A 19,214-nucleotide genomic window follows, 5' to 3' on the forward strand; every position below is an offset into this window, starting at 1 on the left:
TGCCAATTTATGCTCTAAGTAACTTCATTTTATAAGTATATTCTAAATAGCAGTAAAGCCGTGTAAATATCATATATTCAATGTTTGCATACATATTAGTGATTACAGTGTGCTGCTGTATGCTTTGGTTTGTATATTATGCAGTCACAGCACCTGTTCACACTTGCTATATTCTGTTCGGAGGTGATGGACAGTTTTTAGTAATATCTATCTATCTATCTATCTATCTATCTATCTATCTATCTATCTATCTATCTATCTATCTATCTATCCATCCCATATTTATCAGACCTATCGATCTACAGATATATGCCACCCTAGGTACTGTATATATCTGCCCATCTTTCTGATATCTCTGTACTGTATCTGTCATTTATTTATCTAGAAAAAAAACAAGAACTTGCAGAACCCCCCTAAATGTAGATGGATGTGAGATTTATTCTTTACTAGATGGTGGCCCGATTCTAACGCATCGGGTGTTCTAGAATATGTATGCGGCAGACCGGGCGCAATCAGCAGAGCGGTGTTTAAATTTGGCGCCAAAATCGCTGATTGGTCGCGGCCGGCAACCGTGACCAATCAGCAAAGCGGTGTTGAAATTTGGCGACTATATCGCTGATTGGTCACGGCCGGCGGTTGCGACTAATCAGCAGAGCGGGGTTTAAATTTTTTCGCCAATAATGCTGATTGGTTGCGGCCAGCGAACGTGACCAATCAGCAGAGCGGGGTTTAAATTTTGTGGCAATAATGCTGATTGGTTGCGGCCGGCGGTCACGACCAATCAGCAAAGCGGTGTTTAAATTTGGCGCCAATAATGGTGATTGGTCACGGCCGCGACCATTCAGCAGAGCGGTGTTTAAATTTGGCGGCAATAATGCTGATTAGTCGCGGCCGGCAATTTGGCGCCAACAATGCTGATTAGTTGCGGCCGGCAACCGCGACCAATCAGCAGAGCGGGGTTTAAATTTGGCGCCAAAATCGCTGATTGGTGCGGGCCGGCGGTCGCAATGAATCAGCAGAGCGGGGATTAAATTTGGCGCCAATAATGCTGATTGGTCGCGGCCGGCGATTGCGACCAATCAGCAGAGCGGTGTTTAAATTTGGCGCCAAAATCGCTGATTGGTCGCGGCTGGCCACCGCGACCAATAAGCAGAGCGGTGTTTAAATTTGGCGCCAATACTGCTGATTGGTCGCAGCCGGTAACCGCGACCAATCAGGAGAGCGGGGTTTAAATTTGGCGCCAATACTGCTGATTGGTCGCGGACGGCGACCGCGACCAATCAGCAGAGCGGTGTTTAAATTTTGCGCCAATATTGCTGATTGGTCGCGGACGGCGACCGCGACTAATCAGCAGAGCGGTGTTTAAATTTGGCGCCAATACTGCTGATTGATCTTGGCCAGCGACCGCGATCAATCAGCAGAGCGGTGTTTAAATTTGGCGCCAATAATGCTGATTAGTTGCGGCCGGCATCCGCGACCAATTAGCAGAGCGGGGTTTAAATTTGGCGCCAAAATCGCTGATTGGTCGCGGTGGCCGGCGGCCTCGACCAATCAGCAGAGCGTTGTTTAAATTTGGCGCCAATCTCGCTGATTGGTCGCGGCTGGAGTCCGCGACCAATCAGCAGAGCGTTGTTTAAATTTGGCGCCAATCTCGCTGATTGGACGCGTCTGGCCACCACGACCAATCAGCAGAGCGGGGTTTAAATTTGGCGCCAATAATGCTGATTGGTCGCAATCGCCGGCCGCGACCAATCAGCAGAGCGGTGTTTACATTTGGCGCCAAAATCGCTGATTGGTCGCGGCAGGCCACCGCGACCAATCAGCAGAGCGGTGTTTAAATTTGGCGCCAATACTGCTGATTGGACGCGGTTGCCGGCCACGACCAATCAGCAGTATTGGCGCCAAATTTAAACACCGCTCTGCTGATTGGTCGCGGTGGCCTGCCGCGACCAATCAGCGATTTTGGCGCCAAATGTAAACACCACTCTGCTGATTGGTCGCGGCCGGCGATTGCGACCAATCAGCATTATTGGCGCCAAATTTAAACCCCGCTCTGCTGATTGGTCGTGGTGGCCAGACGCGTCCAATCAGCGAGATTGGCGCCAAATTTAAACACCGCTCTGCTGATTGATCGCGGTCGCTGGCCGAGATCAATCAGCAGTATTGGCGCCAAATTTAAACACCGCTCTGCTGATTAGTTGCGGTCGCCGTCCGCGACCAATCAGCAATATTGGCGCAAAATTTAAACACCGCTCTGCTGATTGGTCGCAGTCGCCGTCCGCGACCAATCAACAGTATTGGCGCCAAATTTAAACCCCGCTCTGCTGATTGGACGCGGTTGCCGGCCACGACCAATCAGCAGAGCGGGGTTTAAATTTGGCGCCAATACTGTTGATTGGTCGCGGACGGCGACTGCGACCAATCAGCAGAGCGGTGTTTAAATTTTGCGCCAATATTGCTGATTGGTCGCGGACGGCGACCGCGACTAATCAGCAGAGCGGTGTTTAAATTTGGCGCCAATACTGCTGATTGATCTCGGCCAGCGACCGCGATCAATCAGCAGAGCGGTGTTTAAATTTGGCGCCAATAATGCTGATTAGTCGCGGCCGGCATCCGCGACCAATTAGCAGAGCGGGGTTTAAATTTGGCGCCAAAATCGCTGATTGGTCGCGGCTGGAGTCCGCGACCAATCAGCAGAGCGGTGTTTAAATTTGGCGCCAATACTGCTGATTGGTCGCAGCCGGTAACCGCGACCAATCAGGAGAGCGGGGTTTAAATTTGGCGCCAATACTGCTGATTGGTCGCGGACGGCGACCGCGACCAATCAGCAGAGCGGTGTTTAAATTTTGCGCCAATATTGCTGATTGGTCGCGGACGGCGACCGCGACTAATCAGCAGAGCGGTGTTTAAATTTGGCGCCAATACTGCTGATTGATCTCGGCCAGCGACCGCGATCAATCAGCAGAGCGGTGTTTAAATTTGGCGCCAATAATGCTGATTAGTTGCGGCCGGCATCCGCGACCAATTAGCAGAGCGGGGTTTAAATTTGGCGCCAAAATCGCTGATTGGTCGCGGTGGCCGGCGGCCTCGACCAATCAGCAGAGCGTTGTTTAAATTTGGCGCCAATCTCGCTGATTGGTCGCGGCTGGAGTCCGCGACCAATCAGCAGAGCGTTGTTTAAATTTGGCGCCAATCTCGCTGATTGGACGCGTCTGGCCACCACGACCAATCAGCAGAGCGGGGTTTAAATTTGGCGCCAATAATGCTGATTGGTCGCAATCGCCGGCCGCGACCAATCAGCAGAGCGGTGTTTAAATTTGGCGCCAAAATCGCTGATTGGTCGCGGCAGGCCACCGCGACCAATCAGCAGAGCGGTGTTTAAATTTGGCGCCAATACTGCTGATTGGACGCGGTTGCCGGCCACGACCAATCAGCAGTATTGGCGCCAAATTTAAACACCGCTCTGCTGATTGGTCGCGGTGGCCTGCCGCGACCAATCAGCGATTTTGGCGCCAAATGTAAACACCGCTCTGCTGATTGGTCGCGGCCGGCGATTGCGACCAATCAGCATTATTGGCGCCAAATTTAAACCCCGCTCTGCTGATTGGTCGTGGTGGCCAGACGCGTCCAATCAGCGAGATTGGCGCCAAATTTAAACACCGCTCTGCTGATTGATCGCGGTCGCTGGCCGAGATCAATCAGCAGTATTGGCGCCAAATTTAAACACCGCTCTGCTGATTAGTCGCGGTCGCCGTCCGCGACCAATCAGCAATATTGGCGCAAAATTTAAACACCGCTCTGCTGATTGGTCGCAGTCGCCGTCCGCGACCAATCAACAGTATTGGCGCCAAATTTAAACCCCGCTCTGCTGATTGGACGCGGTTGCCGGCCACGACCAATCAGCAGAGCGGGGTTTAAATTTGGCGCCAATACTGTTGATTGGTCGCGGACGGCGACTGCGACCAATCAGCAGAGCGGTGTTTAAATTTTGCGCCAATATTGCTGATTGGTCGCGGACGGCGACCGCGACTAATCAGCAGAGCGGTGTTTAAATTTGGCGCCAATACTGCTGATTGATCTCGGCCAGCGACCGCGATCAATCAGCAGAGCGGTGTTTAAATTTGGCGCCAATAATGCTGATTAGTCGCGGCCGGCATCCGCGACCAATTAGCAGAGCGGGGTTTAAATTTGGCGCCAAAATCGCTGATTGGTCGCGGTGGCCGGCGGCCTCGACCAATCAGCAGAGCGTTGTTTAAATTTGGCGCCAATCTCGCTGATTGGTCGCGGCTGGAGTCCGCGACCAATCAGCAGAGCGGTGTTTAAATTTGGCGCCAATACTGCTGATTGGACGCGGTTGCCGGCCACGACCAATCAGCAGTATTGGCGCCAAATTTAAACACCGCTCTGCTGATTGGTCGCGGTGGCCTGCCGAGATCAATCAGCAGTATTGGCGCCAAATTTAAACACCGCTCTGCTGATTAGTCGCGGTCGCCGTCCGCGACCAATCAGCAATATTGGCGCAAAATTTAAACACCGCTCTGCTGATTGGTCGCAGTCGCCGTCCGCGACCAATCAACAGTATTGGCGCCAAATTTAAACCCCGCTCTGCTGATTGGACGCGGTTGCCGGCCACGACCAATCAGCAGAGCGGGGTTTAAATTTGGCGCCAATACTGTTGATTGGTCGCGGACGGCGACTGCGACCAATCAGCAGAGCGGTGTTTAAATTTTGCGCCAATATTGCTGATTGGTCGCGGACGGCGACCGCGACTAATCAGCAGAGCGGTGTTTAAATTTGGCGCCAATACTGCTGATTGATCTCGGCCAGCGACCGCGATCAATCAGCAGAGCGGTGTTTAAATTTGGCGCCAATAATGCTGATTAGTCGCGGCCGGCATCCGCGACCAATTAGCAGAGCGGGGTTTAAATTTGGCGCCAAAATCGCTGATTGGTCGCGGTGGCCGGCGGCCTCGACCAATCAGCAGAGCGTTGTTTAAATTTGGCGCCAATCTCGCTGATTGGTCGCGGCTGGAGTCCGCGACCAATCAGCAGAGCGTTGTTTAAATTTGGCGCCAATCTCGCTGATTGGACGCATCTGGCCACCACGACCAATCAGCAGAGCGGGGTTTAAATTTGGCGCCAATAATGCTGATTGGTCGCAATCGCCGGCCGCGACCAATCAGCAGAGCGGTGTTTACATTTGGCGCCAAAATCGCTGATTGGTCGCGGCAGGCCACCGCGACCAATCAGCAGAGCGGTGTTTAAATTTGGCGCCAATACTGCTGATTGGTCGTGGCCGGCAACTGCGTCCAATCAGCAGAGCAGGGTTTAAATTTGGCGCCAATACTGTTGATTGGTCGCGGACGGCGACCGCGACCAATCAGCAGAGCGGTGTTTAAATTTTGCGCCAATACTGCTGATTGATCTCGGCCAGCGACCGCGATCAATCAGCAGAGCGGTGTTTAAATTTGGCGCCAATAATGCTGAATAGTCGCGGCCGGCATCCGCGACCAATTAACAGAGCGGGGTTTAAATTTGGCGCCAAGCTCGCTGATTGGTCGCGTCTGGCGTCCGCGACCAATCAGCAGAGCAGTGTTTAAATGTGGCGGCAAGATCGGTGATTGGTCGCGGCCGCTATTTAAATGTGGCGCCCAAATCGGTGATTGGTCGCGGGCAGCGGCCGCGACCAATCAGCAGAGCGGTGTTTAACTTTAGCGCCAAGATCACTGATTGGTCGCGTGCGGAGAGCGCGACCAATCAGCGAATCGTATTGGTGAGGACCGGGGAGCGGAATCGTATTAGTGAGGACCGGGGAGCGCCGCTGCCTGTGCGGCTACTTCCACTCAGAGAAGCAGGGAGATGAGCGACTGCTCGCAGCAGAAGTATCCCGACCCGCAGCGCCGCTCCCCGGTCCTCCCTTGACACCCTAGCCGCTGATGTCTCCATAGTATCCGCATGGTGTTACAAAGGTCCGGACATTTGTGTTAAAAATCGCTGATTGGTCGCGGGCGCTGCCCGCGACCAATCACCGATTTGGGCGCCAAATTTAAATATCGGCCGCGACCAATCACCGATCTTGGCTCCACATTTAAACACCGCTGTGCTGATTGGTCGCCGACGCTGGGCGCGACCAATCACCGATTTTGGCGCCACATTTAAATAGCGTCCGCGACCAATCAGTACAGCGATGTTTAAATGTGGAGCCAAGATCGGTGATTGGTCGCGGCCGATATTTAAATTTGGCGCCCAAATCGGTGATTGGTCGCGGGCAGCGTCCGCGACCTATCAGCACAGTAGTGTTTAACTTTTGCGGCAAGATCAGTGATTGGTCGCGGGCCAAGACCGAGACCAATCACCGATTTGTGCGGTACATTTAAATAGCGGCCGCGACCAATTGGATATCAGCGCCGCTCCCCGGTCCTCCCTTCACACCCTAGCCGCATGGATGTCAGCGCCGCTCCCCGGTCCTCCCTTCACACCCTAGGCGCTGATGTCCCCACAGTATCCGCATGGTGCTACAAAGGTCCGGACATTTGTGTTAAAAATCGCTGATTGGTCGCCAAGACCGCGACCAATCACTGATCTTGCCGCAAAAGTTAAACACTACTGTGCTGATTGGTCGCGGACGCTGCCCACGACCAATCACCGATCTTGGCTCCACATTTAAACACCGCTGTGCTGATTGGTCGCGGAAGCTATTTAAATGTGGCAACAAAATCGGTGATTGGTCGCGCCCAGCGTCGGCGACCAATCAGCACAGCTACTAATATCAGCCCCCAGCTGAATACCTAGCCTTTACTAGCTATTAAAATGGAGGACCGCAAAAAAAATGACGTGGGATCCCCCCCTATTTTATTAGCTAGCAAAGGCTAGGCACACAGCTGGGGGCTGATATTAATAGCCCAGGAATGGTGCCATGAATATTGGCCCCCTCCCAGGCTAGAAACACCAACCGTCAGCTGCCCCAGAAATGGCGCATCCATAGGATGCGCCAATTCTGGCACTTAGCCTCGCTCTTCCCACTGCCCTGTAGCGGTGGCAGTGGGGTAATAGGGCTGGGGTTGATGTCAGCTTATAATGCCAGCTGACATCAAGCCCAGGTTAGTAATGGAGAGGCATCTATAAGACACCCCCATTACTAACCCCATAGTCAAAGTTAAAAAAAAAACACAACACCCAGAATAAAGTCCTTTAATTGAAATAAACACACAGTTCTTTATTGTTCTAAATTAAACCATACTTACCATCACTCCCATTCCAGCTGAAGCCAACGATCTCCTGCAATGAAAGTAAAATAATAAAGCAACCTCATCCTTACCTTTCCATGGTTCCCACGACAGCTTCAGCTCTGCTACATTCACATGACAGGCTGGATCGCCACCGAAAGCTGCCATCCAGCTTGCCATGCTGCAGACACTGAGAAGCGCAGGCATGCTTGCGCTCCTCAGTGTCTCGCTGTGACGGCATCCAGATGAGCCGAGGTCATGTCCAATGAACTCGGCTCACCTCATGCACGTCACTGACAGCGTGGGAAAATTCTCCTGCGCTCAGCGCTTCAGCAGGAGACTTCTCCCACGCTGGGATGGCATTGAGATGACAGGCTGGATCGCAGCTGAGCTCTGCCATCCAGCATGCCATCCTTCATAGACACTGCAGAATGCAGGCATGCTTGCGCTCTGCAGTGTCTCTGAAGGATGACAAGCTGGATGGCAGCGCTTAGCTGTGATCCAGCCTGTCACCTCAATGCCATTCCAGCGTGGGAGAATTCTCCTGCTAAAGCGCTGAGCGCCGGAGAATTCTCCCACGCTGTCAGTGACGTGCATGAGGTGAGCTGAGTTCATTGGACATGACCTCGGCTCATCTTTATGCCGTCACAGCGAGACACTGAGGAGCGCAAGCATGCCTGTGTAGAACGAGCTAAAAAGCTTGTAAAAGAACTTCAACATGACGTTTCAAGGATGGAGCGAGACTGCCATCTACTGGCCAGAGACAGTCAAGCGGAACCAAAATATACAAAGGAAGTTGCAGGGAGGGCAGATTCAGAGGCTGGACCCGATCAGGTGACTTCCAGGAAGGAGTTGAGAGAGATAAGAGGCCAGCGCGCCAAACCTGAGGGGTCTTTGGCGCCAAGCAGCAGAGAGGAGCAGACGTGCTCCCTGCGTCCTGAGAAACCCTGCGTGACAGGCCAAATCCAGAGGCCTGAGAGGTGCTCCAGCCGGGCACCGGTAAAAGAGCTCCGGATCCCTCACAGTTGTGACTCAAGTGCTGTGCCTGCTGAGGATACTAGGAACCTGATCGCGGAACCCGACGTCGGCCGCCGACAGACGAGGCCTGGACCCCCCTATCCAAGGCTCGAGAGACTGCCCCCAACAGCCAAGCAGAGAGGAGCTGCATACGTGAGCAGGGCCGTCACTTCCACTGCTCACCCACGGTACCGGGGACAATTGCGTTTAAGTACTCAGGTTGGGAGGGGGACGGTTGAGGCTAAAGTAGCACAACGTGATTTAATTGAATTCATCCGGAAAGAGACTCACGGCCTAGCGGGAATAACCGGTGACCCCCGCTAGGGCCAAATTCACGGTTAAAGAACTTGTGTGGTGCTTCTCATGCTTGAGGGCATCACCTTGCTTTAAGAGACTGCACCTTGCTTTAAGAGACTGCGCCTTATTTTAAGAGACTGCGCCTTATTTTAAGAGACTTTGCCTTACTTTGAGAAATTTCGTATTTTTCTGATATTTCAAACCACTGTTCATTACCCTTGTTGCTAATCCCTTGTTTCAGTATACCTGTTGTATAAAACTGTTTACAATCATCTCTGACTGTTCTCGCCTTGTGTCTCTGTGCGTTGTATTCCGGTACCTGCATTACACCTGCTCTTCTCAGTGTCTGCGGCATGGCAAGCTGGATGGCAGCTTTCTGCTGCGGTCCAGCCTGTCATGTGAATGTAGCAGAGCTGGAGCCGTCGTGGGAACCATGGAAAGGTAAGGATGATGTTGCTTTATTATTTTACTTTTATTGCAGAAGACATTGGCTTCAGCTGGAATGGGCGTGATGGTAAGTATGGTTTAATTTAGAACAATAAAGAATTGTGTGTTTATTTCAATTAAAGGACTTTATTCTGGGTGTTTGTGTTTTTTTTTAACTTTGACTATTGGGGTTAGTAATGGGGGTGTCTTATAGACGCCTCTCCATTATTAACCTGGGCTTGATGTCAGCTGGCATTATAAGCTGACATCAACCCCAGCCCTATTACCCCACTGCCACCACTACAGGGCAGTGGGAAGAGCGAGGCTAAGTGCCAGAATTGGTGCATCCTATGGAAGCACCATTTCTGGGGCAGCTGACGGCTGGTGTTTCTAGCCTGGGAGGGGGCCAATATTCATGGCACCCTTCCTGGGCTATTAATATCAGCCCCCAGCTGTCTGCCTAGCCTTTGCTAGCTATTAAAATAGGGGGGACCCCACGTCATTTTTTTTGGGGGGTCCCCCATTTTAATAGCTAGTAAAGGCTAGGTATTCAGCTGGGGGCTGATATCAGTAGCCTGGGAAGCTCCGTGGGTATTACCCCCTTCCCAGGCTTCAAACATCTGCCCCAGCCGTCTGCTTAACCTCCGCTAGAGACTAAAATTACGGGGAACCCCACGCCAATTTTTTTTTTTAATAAATCCTTTATTTTAACACTAAATGATAAGTACAGTAATCAACACTATCACTGTACTTCATATATATGTGACTGACATGTTTCTATCTATCTAATCTATGTGTGATGCTCTATTCTTTCTGTTCTAAATTGTCGGGTACCGGTGTATGCCGCTGCTGAATTGCCGGCCGGCTTTTTTAAAGAGACGGTGCATGAAAACACTAATATTATTTTTAATAAATCCTTTAACACTAAATGACAAGTACAGTAAGCTGAGCGCTGCCATCCAGCTTGTTATCCTTCAGAGACACTGCAGAGCGCAGGCATTATGGGAACTTCCGATTCCGGTATTCGATATTCTAAAAGTATCGGAATGCTCAACTCTACTTATGACCATGTGATATTTCAGTTTTTCTTTTTTAATAAATTTGCAAAAATTTCTACATTTCTGTATTTTTTTTAGTCAAGATGGGGTGCAGAGTGTACTTTAATGAGAGAAAAATGAACTTTTTAGAATTTACCAAATGGCTGCAATGAAACAAAGAGTGAAAAATTTAAAGGGGTCTGAATACTTTCCGTACCCACTTATAAAGCGCCATTTAATCCATGGTGCTTTACATGTGAAAACGGGGGGTATACATAGAAAACAACAAGTACAATAAACTTGAACAAAAACGACTCAGCGACTCGTACATGAGGAGAGAGGACCCTTCCCACAAGGGCTCACAGTCTACAAGGGATGTGTGAGGATACAGTAGGTGAGGGTAGAGCTGGTCGTGCAGCGTGTGGTGGAACGGTGGTTACTGCAGGTTGTAGGCTTGTCTGAAGAGGTAGGTTCCTTTTGAAGGTTTCCACGGTAAGCGTGAGTCTGGTATGTTGGGGTAGAGAGTTCCACAGTAGGGGAGGTGCACGGAAGAAGTCTTGTATGCGATTATGCTAAGAGGAGATAAGAGGGGAGTAGAGAAGGAGATCTTGATAGAATCGGAGGCTGCGTGCAGGTATGTACCGGGAGACTAGGTCCCCGATGTATGGAGGAGACAGGTTGTGGATGGCTTTGTATGCCAAAGTTAGGGTTTTGAACTGGAGTATCTGGTCAATGGGGAGCCAGTAAAGGGATTGACAGAGGGGTGAAGGCTGGGAATAGTGGGGTGACAGCTGGATTAGTCGAGCTGCAGAGTTTAGGATAGATTGGAGGGGTGCGAGAGTGTTAGAAGGGATGACACAGAGCAGGAGGTTGCAATAGTTGAGGCGGGAGATGATGAGGGCGTGCACTGGTGTTTTTGCATATTCTTGGTTGAGGAATGTGCGATCCGGAAATATTTGTGAGTTGGAGTCGGCAGGAAGCGGAAAAAGCTTGGATCTGAGGTTTGAAGGAGAGATCAGAGTCAAGCTTGTGGGACTTGGGAAAGTGGGCAACCATTGACTTTGATGGATACGTCAGTTGGGGGGTTGAATGAGATTTTGGAAAGATGATGAATTCAGTTTTATCCATGCTAAGTTTTGGAAATCTGGCAGAGAAGAAAGATGAAATAGCGGACACACATTGTGAGATTTTGGTTAGTAAGGAGGTGATATCAGGTCCAGAGAGGTAGATCTGTGTGTCATCAGCATAGAGGTGATACTGAAAGCCATTGTTACGGATCCGGGTGGTGGAACCTCTGTGCTGCGGCGCAAGGAGGGACCAGAGGGGCGTAACTAAGTATCAACTTGGACTGACCAAGGTCGCACGGCGGCTCAATCGACTCCGTGAACCAGGGAAGAACCGAGCAGAGGGACCAGGTGCTACTCTGGACCAGTCCTTGTATGAGAGCAGGTAACTCCCACGGGTCAGAAGGCAGGGACTGACCGGTACAGTAGAAGAGCACGGCAGGCAGGCTGACGGGTGATCTGGGTAGAGGGACTGGCAGACTCCACAGGTAACTGGCAGGAACCTCAAGGTAGGCTGGCTGGTAGGCATGGCAGGTAACTGGTACTTTCTCTGGGTAGGCAGGCAAGCCTGGCCCATAGACAGACTGGCGTGTTTGGATCGTAGGCTGACCGTCGGGCTGGAGAGTGTACTTGGCTGGCGGAGACAGGTAGCAGGCAAAGGCTCCGGATAAACGGACTGGCCAAGCCCATAGACAGACTGGCGGGCTGGGCTGTGCGCAGACTGTCGGGCTGGACTGGTAGTCAGGCTGGCGGACTGGACTGGTAATCAGGCTGGCGGACTGGACTGGTAGTCAGGCTGGCGGACTGGACTGGTAGTCAGGCTGGCGGACTGGACTGGTAGTCAAACTAGCAGCGGGACCTGAGGGCTGAAGCAGAGTTAGTACACTGAGCTACAACCTTGCACGGGCACCTCCATTTTGAAGGAGGTGCCTTTTATATGGGAAGTCCTCCGGCCATTGGCTGGGGCCTCCTTTGGACAGCGCGCGCGGCCCCTTTAAGAGGGAGGGAGCGCGCGCCCCCTAAGCACACTGCCCAGGAAGCTGCGCACGCCGGCAGCAGCAGCAGGAGAGCCAGAAGACGCGGGGCCAGGAGGGCAGTGGTAAGGGGGACGGTGTCTCTGCCTGTCAGGGGGCAGAGATGCCGATGCTACAGCCATGGGACTCTTTGAGCTGTCTCAGGCCAAAGGTGTAGATGGAGAAGAGTAGGGGTCCTAGAACTGAACCCTGCGGGACACCGACAGATAGGGGGCGAGATGAGGAGGTGGTGTGTGAGTGGGAGACTCTGAATGTCTGGTATGTTAGGTATGAGGAGATCCAAGATAGGGCCAAGTCTGTGATGCCAAGAGATGAGAGAGTCTGTAGTAAGAGGGAATGGTCCACTTTGTCGAAGGCAGATGGCAGGTCCAGGAGGAGGACAGAGTAGTGTCGCTTGGATTTGGCGGTTAGTAGGTCGTTGGTGACTTTAGTCAGGGCAGTTTCAGTGGAATCGTGCAGTCGGAAGCCAGATTGTAAGCGGTCAAAGAGGGAACAGGAGGAGAAGTGGGAGGACTGTTCACAATGGAGGTGTTGCTCCAGTAGTTTTGAGGCATAGGGGAGAAGTGATATGGGGCAATAGGTAGACACAGAGGATGAGTCAAGGGGGGGCTTTTTGAGGACGGGTGAGATCGAGGTATGTTTGAAGCATGAGAGGAAGACACAAGTTGTTAATGACAGGTTGAAGAGGTGGGATAGGGTTGGGATGAAGACTGTAGTAAGGTTTGGAATGAGGTGGGACGGGATTGGGTCAAGTTCACAGGTGGTGAGATGTGATTCTGTGAGGCTTTATGTTTGGGGAAGATGCAGAAAATCCTACAGCCTGACCAGTAGGGCAAATTGAACTCCTGTTTGATTGTATCACTCATTTTTAGGTTTAGTTTTCCTTTAGACATAAACGTTGCTATTTTTTAATGCATTTTATAGTCCGAGGGTGCAACTTCATTACAGCAGAAGATTTCTTATGTAATTGCTACTTCGTATTTATGGCTCCGGGATGCTCTCATACTCGGGCATGGCGTACTGATGAAAGTCCCTTTGGGCTCGTTTGTTCCTAGTGATAATATAAGACGTGTCTTTCTCCAACCAATGACAGCTGGCAATTTCTGAAAAGTGTCTATTCCCCGGAGAGAAAGTATGTGCTGTACTGCTCGCTGCTTCCCTATGGAGCGGATTAGTCCTCACATTAGTTTTGTCACTTTCCTTATCTGAAAGTAACATATTACATCCTACATAAGATTCCATATCAATTACATGCTGGGAAATTGGATCATTTTACTTATAGACTTGAATTGAAGAGGTAACGGGGTACAGAGTATAGTTCTTCTGATTCACTATGACGCTTACCCCATGTGCAGGGCAGGGCAGTAGCTTAGGTATCATTGGTTTCGACCACTCATATAGTGACGGTTAGTTGTTAGTGGTTGTAACTATGGATACCGAAGCTACTGCAATGCCCTGCTCATGGGGTAAGCGACATAACTAATCAGAAGAACTATCCTACATTTTTATTTGGAGGTATTTGCTAATATTACACCTACTACAGATTGGGATAGGATCTTGGAGATGGGAATATCCTTTTAAAGCAAATATTTAATCTTTACTTGTCCATAAAAGACAGTATTCTTCTTTTACCTTAACTTCAACCCTACAGGTGGAATGATCTAAAATGATAGGGGTAGTAGTGAAATCAGAGGAATGGAGATCACTAGAGCAGAATCTATATTTTTTATCCATATGACCAGACAGGAGTGTGGGTAATAAGCAGCATCTCTTATGGACTCAGGCCGTCCATTATTTACTGGGACAACCATTCATCTGCATGTCTGTTGAGGATCTGGCCACTGGGACCCCCATATGTCATGAGAATGGGGTTCCCAAGTCTCCCATATGAACACAGCAGTAGTGCAAATGAGTGACCCCATCCCCTTTATCTATGGGAGTGATGGTCAGACATGCGCATTACCGCTCCTGCAGCCCCATAGAAGTAAATGGGGTCAGATTTGGGCACTATTGCTCTCGTAAACCCATAGAAGTGAGCAAAGCAATGGTTACACATGTGTGCTATCTCTCCATTCACTTGGAGAATATGGGACCCCCTTTTTCTCATTACCTGTGGGAGTCCTAGAGGTCAGACCCCACCCAATTATATATGTATCACGTATCCTTTGGAAAGGTGATACATCGTATGGGCGGGATAAATCCTTTAAAGGGGTTATATGGGAGGGGGATAACCTCCTCTTAGGCGGACCATACACATTATATGGCTGTCGGCCAAACGATGCTTCGACCGATCGTTCGACTGATAGCCATCTCGGCTGGCTCTTCCATACACAAGAACGCTCGCTCAACTGGTGACTTATATCAGGGAGAAAAATGTGGTCGGCAGTCTGACATCAGACATGTCTGATAGACATTCCCCCCCAACCATCAGTCGGCCATACCTGTTGATATCAGTGGGTTCAGCTAATATTAGTCCAATGTGTATGGGGGCCTCCTTACGGCTATGTGCACATGTTGAGTATTTGCCGCACCAAAAATCAGATTGTTGGCAGCAAAAACGCTGCGTAAAATACACGTTTCTGATGCGTTTTTACAAGTGCTTTTTTCCCATTGATTTGAATGGGGGAAAAACGCTGCAAAAACGCTTAAAGAATTGACGTGCTGCAGATTTAAAAAAAAAAAAAAACAGAAAAAAATGAACTATATGCTTGAGATTTTAGAAATCTGATTGCTTTTGCTGGTACTGTAAAATGCTGTGTTTTTTCAATTGTAAAAATGCATGAAAAAAAAAAGTCAGAGACGCAGCGTGGGAACAAGGCTGGAGATTTCTGTGACTGCAGGCCGTTGGAGAACTAACCACAGCAGCTAAATAAAGCAGAAAACTTATGTAATGAAGCCTTTTTAATAAACCAACATAGTAGATTTAGGAGACCTGACTGCAAAGGGTTTTTGTCAAATGAGCGGACCCATCAAGCCTCTGGGCCCTGTGGTTGTGTTCATGCACCCTGATTAGATTGTGCCTTGGTGCTCCCTATTCTCTAAATTATTTTCTATGTGTTCAGCTTGAACCGAAGCTAAAGTGATACCTAATATGTCATAATATTAATAGTGACATATGGCTGTGATTGGGGGAATATATTGTATTACTGGGGATAGATGGGAATAATGTATAAATGGCCGGATGTCACCGGAGTCTTTTTTCTATTTCAGATGTTACTGCTGAAGGATCCGAATGAAGATGCGGATGACTGGAGAGCGAGTCGTGCCAGGCGGAGAACCTTTATATTTGATGAGGTGTTGGACCAGTGTGCGTCCCAGGTAACTCTCCTGTCCGTCATGTTTAGAAGAGATCTGCACTATGTAAGGATCCAACAACCACATCCCCAATGTCCTTCTCCCTGCTGCTTTCATCATAAACTGTGCAATGTAATCAGTGCTATACAGCTAATGAGCCTGTCTCCATTTTAGGACTGTGTGTATGAGTCCACTACAAAAAGCCTGGTGGAAGGAATTGTTTCTGGGTACAATGCCACTGTTTTTGCTTATGGTCCTACAGGTAATCTGTGTATCTCACTTTTATCTATTTGATCAATCTAAATCTTCCAAGATAGATTTTGCCTGGAGTGCTGCTTATCATCACTATATCCTTCCTTCCTCCCTTCCCCTTACTTCCTTCTTACTTTCCCTCCCTTCCTTTTTTCCTTCCCTTCCTTCCTTTCTTTCCATTCCTTCCTTTTTTCATCTCTTCCTACCCTTCCTTCCTCCATTCTTTCTTTTTCCCTTCCTTTCCTTCCTCCCTCTTCCCTTCATTCCTTTCCTTCCCTTTTCCCTTCCTTCCTTGTTCGCTTCCTTTCTTCCATCTACGCTTTTATCCTTTCATCCATTCTTTTATCCTTCCTTCCTCACTTCATTCCTTCCACACTACATTCCTTCCTTCCATCCCTTCGTTTTTTCCTTCCCTCTCTCCCTTCCTTCCCTCCATCTCTTCCTTTTTACCTTTCTTCCCTCATCCCCTTTGTTTCTTCCTTCCCTCCCTCCTTCCCTCCTTCTCTCCCTTCCTTCCCTCACTTTTTTCTTTCCTTCTCTCCCTTACTTTTCTCCTTCTTTCCATCCCTTCCTTCCTTCCCTCCCTTTCTTCTTTCCCTCCCTCCCTTCCTTTCTTCCTTCCATCCTTCCCTTCCTTTCTTCCTTCCTCCCCTCCCTCCCTTCCTCTCTTTCTTTCTTTCTTTCTTTCTTTCTTTCTTTCTTTCTTTCTTTCTTTCCTTCCTTCTCTCCCTCCATCCCTCCCATCTTTCTCTCCCTCCATCCCCCCTTCTTTCTCTCCCTCCATCCCTCCCTTCTTTCTCTCCCTCCATCCCTCCCTTCTTTCTCTCCCTCCATCCCTTCCTTCCTTCCCTCCTTCCCAGAGAGCACAGCCACCCACTGTTCATACCAGGATATATGCTATTATTGAATATATGAAATATAAACTGCATTATTACTATAAAAAATATACTTATAAAATGAAGGTACTTAGCTCACATATTGTCCAATTCGCATGTGCCCACCGGCCATAAGGCGTACCTTTATTTGATGGGTAATTAGGGTCCAGTCTGTGACTAGCCCCTTCTGACAGAATAAAGTAAGTGTGAACAGGTGCAAGCTGCTATAACTGCATAATATACAAACAAAAGAAAACAGCCGCCTCTGTAAGCGCTAAGATGTATGCAAAGAAAGGTTGCCTTGTCACGGCTGATGGGCTCTCATGGATTGGCCAATTTATGCGCTAAATTCCTTAATTTTTACAAGTATATTCTATATAGCAGTAATGCCGTCCAAATTTCATATAGTCAATGATTGCACATCATAACGCTTACAGAGGCTGCTGTATTATATTGTTTGTACTTACGAGTGAAAAGGAGGCCAAAAAGTTGGACTTTTTCTTAGCCCATGAGGACAGTCTTTTGACCTCTGTCTGACACGAGCTTTATGGACAGGACTAGCGGTTATGTCGGTTGCTCTCTCAGACTACACGCCAACCGTTGGGCAAAAATATGACGTGGACAGAGTTTTTTTTTTATTTGGATTCTCCATGTTGATTCTTCCTTGGAAGCCTCTTGTGTATTGCACAATTGTAAAACCACATTAGGATGGAATCTTCATGGATTGGTCTGTGCATGCTGGGAGTTGTAGTCTTATAGGTTGGGAATCATTGTTCTAGAGCATGCACAATAAACTTTCTGGACATTCGTGCCTCTTCTATGCCTTTAATACCTGTTATATATATATAAGGCACAGGCAAGACATACACAATGCTGGGGATGGATGGCGAGCCGGGAATATTTATCCGGACTTTGAATGATCTGTTCAGGACCATCGAGGAGATCAGCGACAGCACGGACTACTCTGTATCAATGTCCTACCTAGAGGTAATATATATCACACCTTCTTATATACACACCAATTATTCAAGGCTTTTAACCCCTTCATCACCGGCACTTTTCCATTTTTTTTTTGCTTTTTCGTTGTTTCCTTCCCTTATCCCATGAGCCATAGCTTTATTAATTTTCCATCATCATAGATATATGAGGTCTTGTTTTTTTGCGGGACGGGTTGTAGTTTTGAATGACATCGTTCATATTACTATATTGTGTACTGGAAAATGGAAAAAAAAATCACAAAATATAAATGGAATGGGCTGGCCTGTGATCCAGATAGCCAACTAATAATGTAATAGCATAATAATAATATATTTTATTTATATAGCACCGACATATTCCATAGCACGTTACAATACAGAGGGGACACGTACAGACAATATTAGACTTTACAAAGTAGCATATAGTTGATCAGGAGTGAGGGTCCTAATCACAAGAGCTTACAATCTATAATGATATAGGGGGACATGATAGGTAAAAAAGTGTTTATTTAGTATGGTCCAGACAATTTCTTTATAATAAATAAGGGTAATTTACGTAAAGGTGCATAAATTGCTCACCAGCCAGTATCTGTATGGGTCCCGATATAAGGTGCTACTGAGTGTATGGAGGGATCAGATGAAAGAATGGACCAGGAAGAAAAATATCAACAGGGAGAGCTGATAAAAATTAGATTAGTAAAGTAATTTGATGGGTCTTCCTAAAAAGATGTGTTTTTATTGCATGTTTGAAACTGTAGACACTCAGGATTAACCAGATCGCCAGGGGTAGCCCATTCCAGAGAACTGAGGCAGCACGAGAAAAACCTTAGAGATGGGAGAGGATGTTGGGATTATTGAGGATGTTAGTCTTAGATCATTAGCAGAACAGAGAGCATGGGTAGGGTGGTAGATAGTGATGAGGAGCAGGTATAGCACGGTGGAGAGCTTTGTTGGTGAGTTTACGTTTATTTTATATTCTGTAGGCAGGCAACCAGTGCAATGACTGGCACAAGGTGGAGGCATCTGTGTAGCAACTGGACAGAAATATGACCCTGACTACTGCAATCAGGAAAGATTGGAGAGGAGGTAGTTTAGTAAGAGAGAGACCGATTAGTAGTGATTTGCAGAAGTCAATTTGAGAATTAATCAAAGTGGCAGTAAGAGTTTTTGCACTTTCAAAAGTGAGAAAAGGTCAGATTCTGGATGTTATGGTAGAAGCACACATGGAAATGGCAATATCGGGTATAGGTAGGGTTAGTAGAGGGAGGAAATACAAAAAGTTCAGTTTTGGAGAGATTCCGTTTCAGATAGGGGGAGGACATGATTTGGAGACAGTGGACAGACAATTCCTGGTATTTTGTAGTAATGCAGGGGTAATGTCAGAAGAGGTGTATAATTGGGTGTCATCAGCATAGAGGCGGTACTAGACTGATACAGCATTTTCTAATTTTCAGATCTACAATGAATTAATCCGTGACCTGTTAAACCCTTCTTCAGGGTTTTTGGAACTTAGAGAGGATTCGAAAGGAAATGTGCAGATTGCCGGGATTACTGAATTCTACACTTACAGTGCAGAGGAGGTGAGTATCATTAGAAACACAAGTTTACTGTAAAAAAAACATGTAATGTGCATACTTATCCAGCAGTTGGCACTGTCTGCAAAGAAAACGGGAGGAGTACTGAATGTAAAGCTGTGGTCCATCACCTGCATAGCTC

The 19,214-nt window shown here is 48.4% G+C and overlaps 1 protein-coding gene across 1 annotated transcript in view; it reads left to right on the forward strand.

Moving 5' to 3' along the window:
• Nucleotides 1–19,214, forward strand: part of LOC141161001 (kinesin-like protein KIF19) — an 83,070-nt gene that overhangs the window by 2,657 nt on the left and 61,199 nt on the right. Inside the window, exons 3-6 of the mRNA XM_073645792.1 lie at nt 15,311–15,418; nt 15,569–15,656; nt 17,372–17,508; nt 18,953–19,078. Of these exons, the coding sequence (XP_073501893.1) occupies nt 15,311–15,418; nt 15,569–15,656; nt 17,372–17,508; nt 18,953–19,078 (459 nt within the window). The remainder of the gene's footprint in view (nt 1–15,310; nt 15,419–15,568; nt 15,657–17,371; nt 17,509–18,952; nt 19,079–19,214) is intronic.

The sequence above is a fragment of the Phyllobates terribilis genome, unplaced genomic scaffold (assembly GCF_046119375.1).
Source record: "Phyllobates terribilis strain yellow unplaced genomic scaffold, ASM4611937v1 Scaffold_9__5_contigs__length_417890890, whole genome shotgun sequence".
Taxonomy (NCBI): Eukaryota; Metazoa; Chordata; class Amphibia; order Anura; family Dendrobatidae; genus Phyllobates; species Phyllobates terribilis.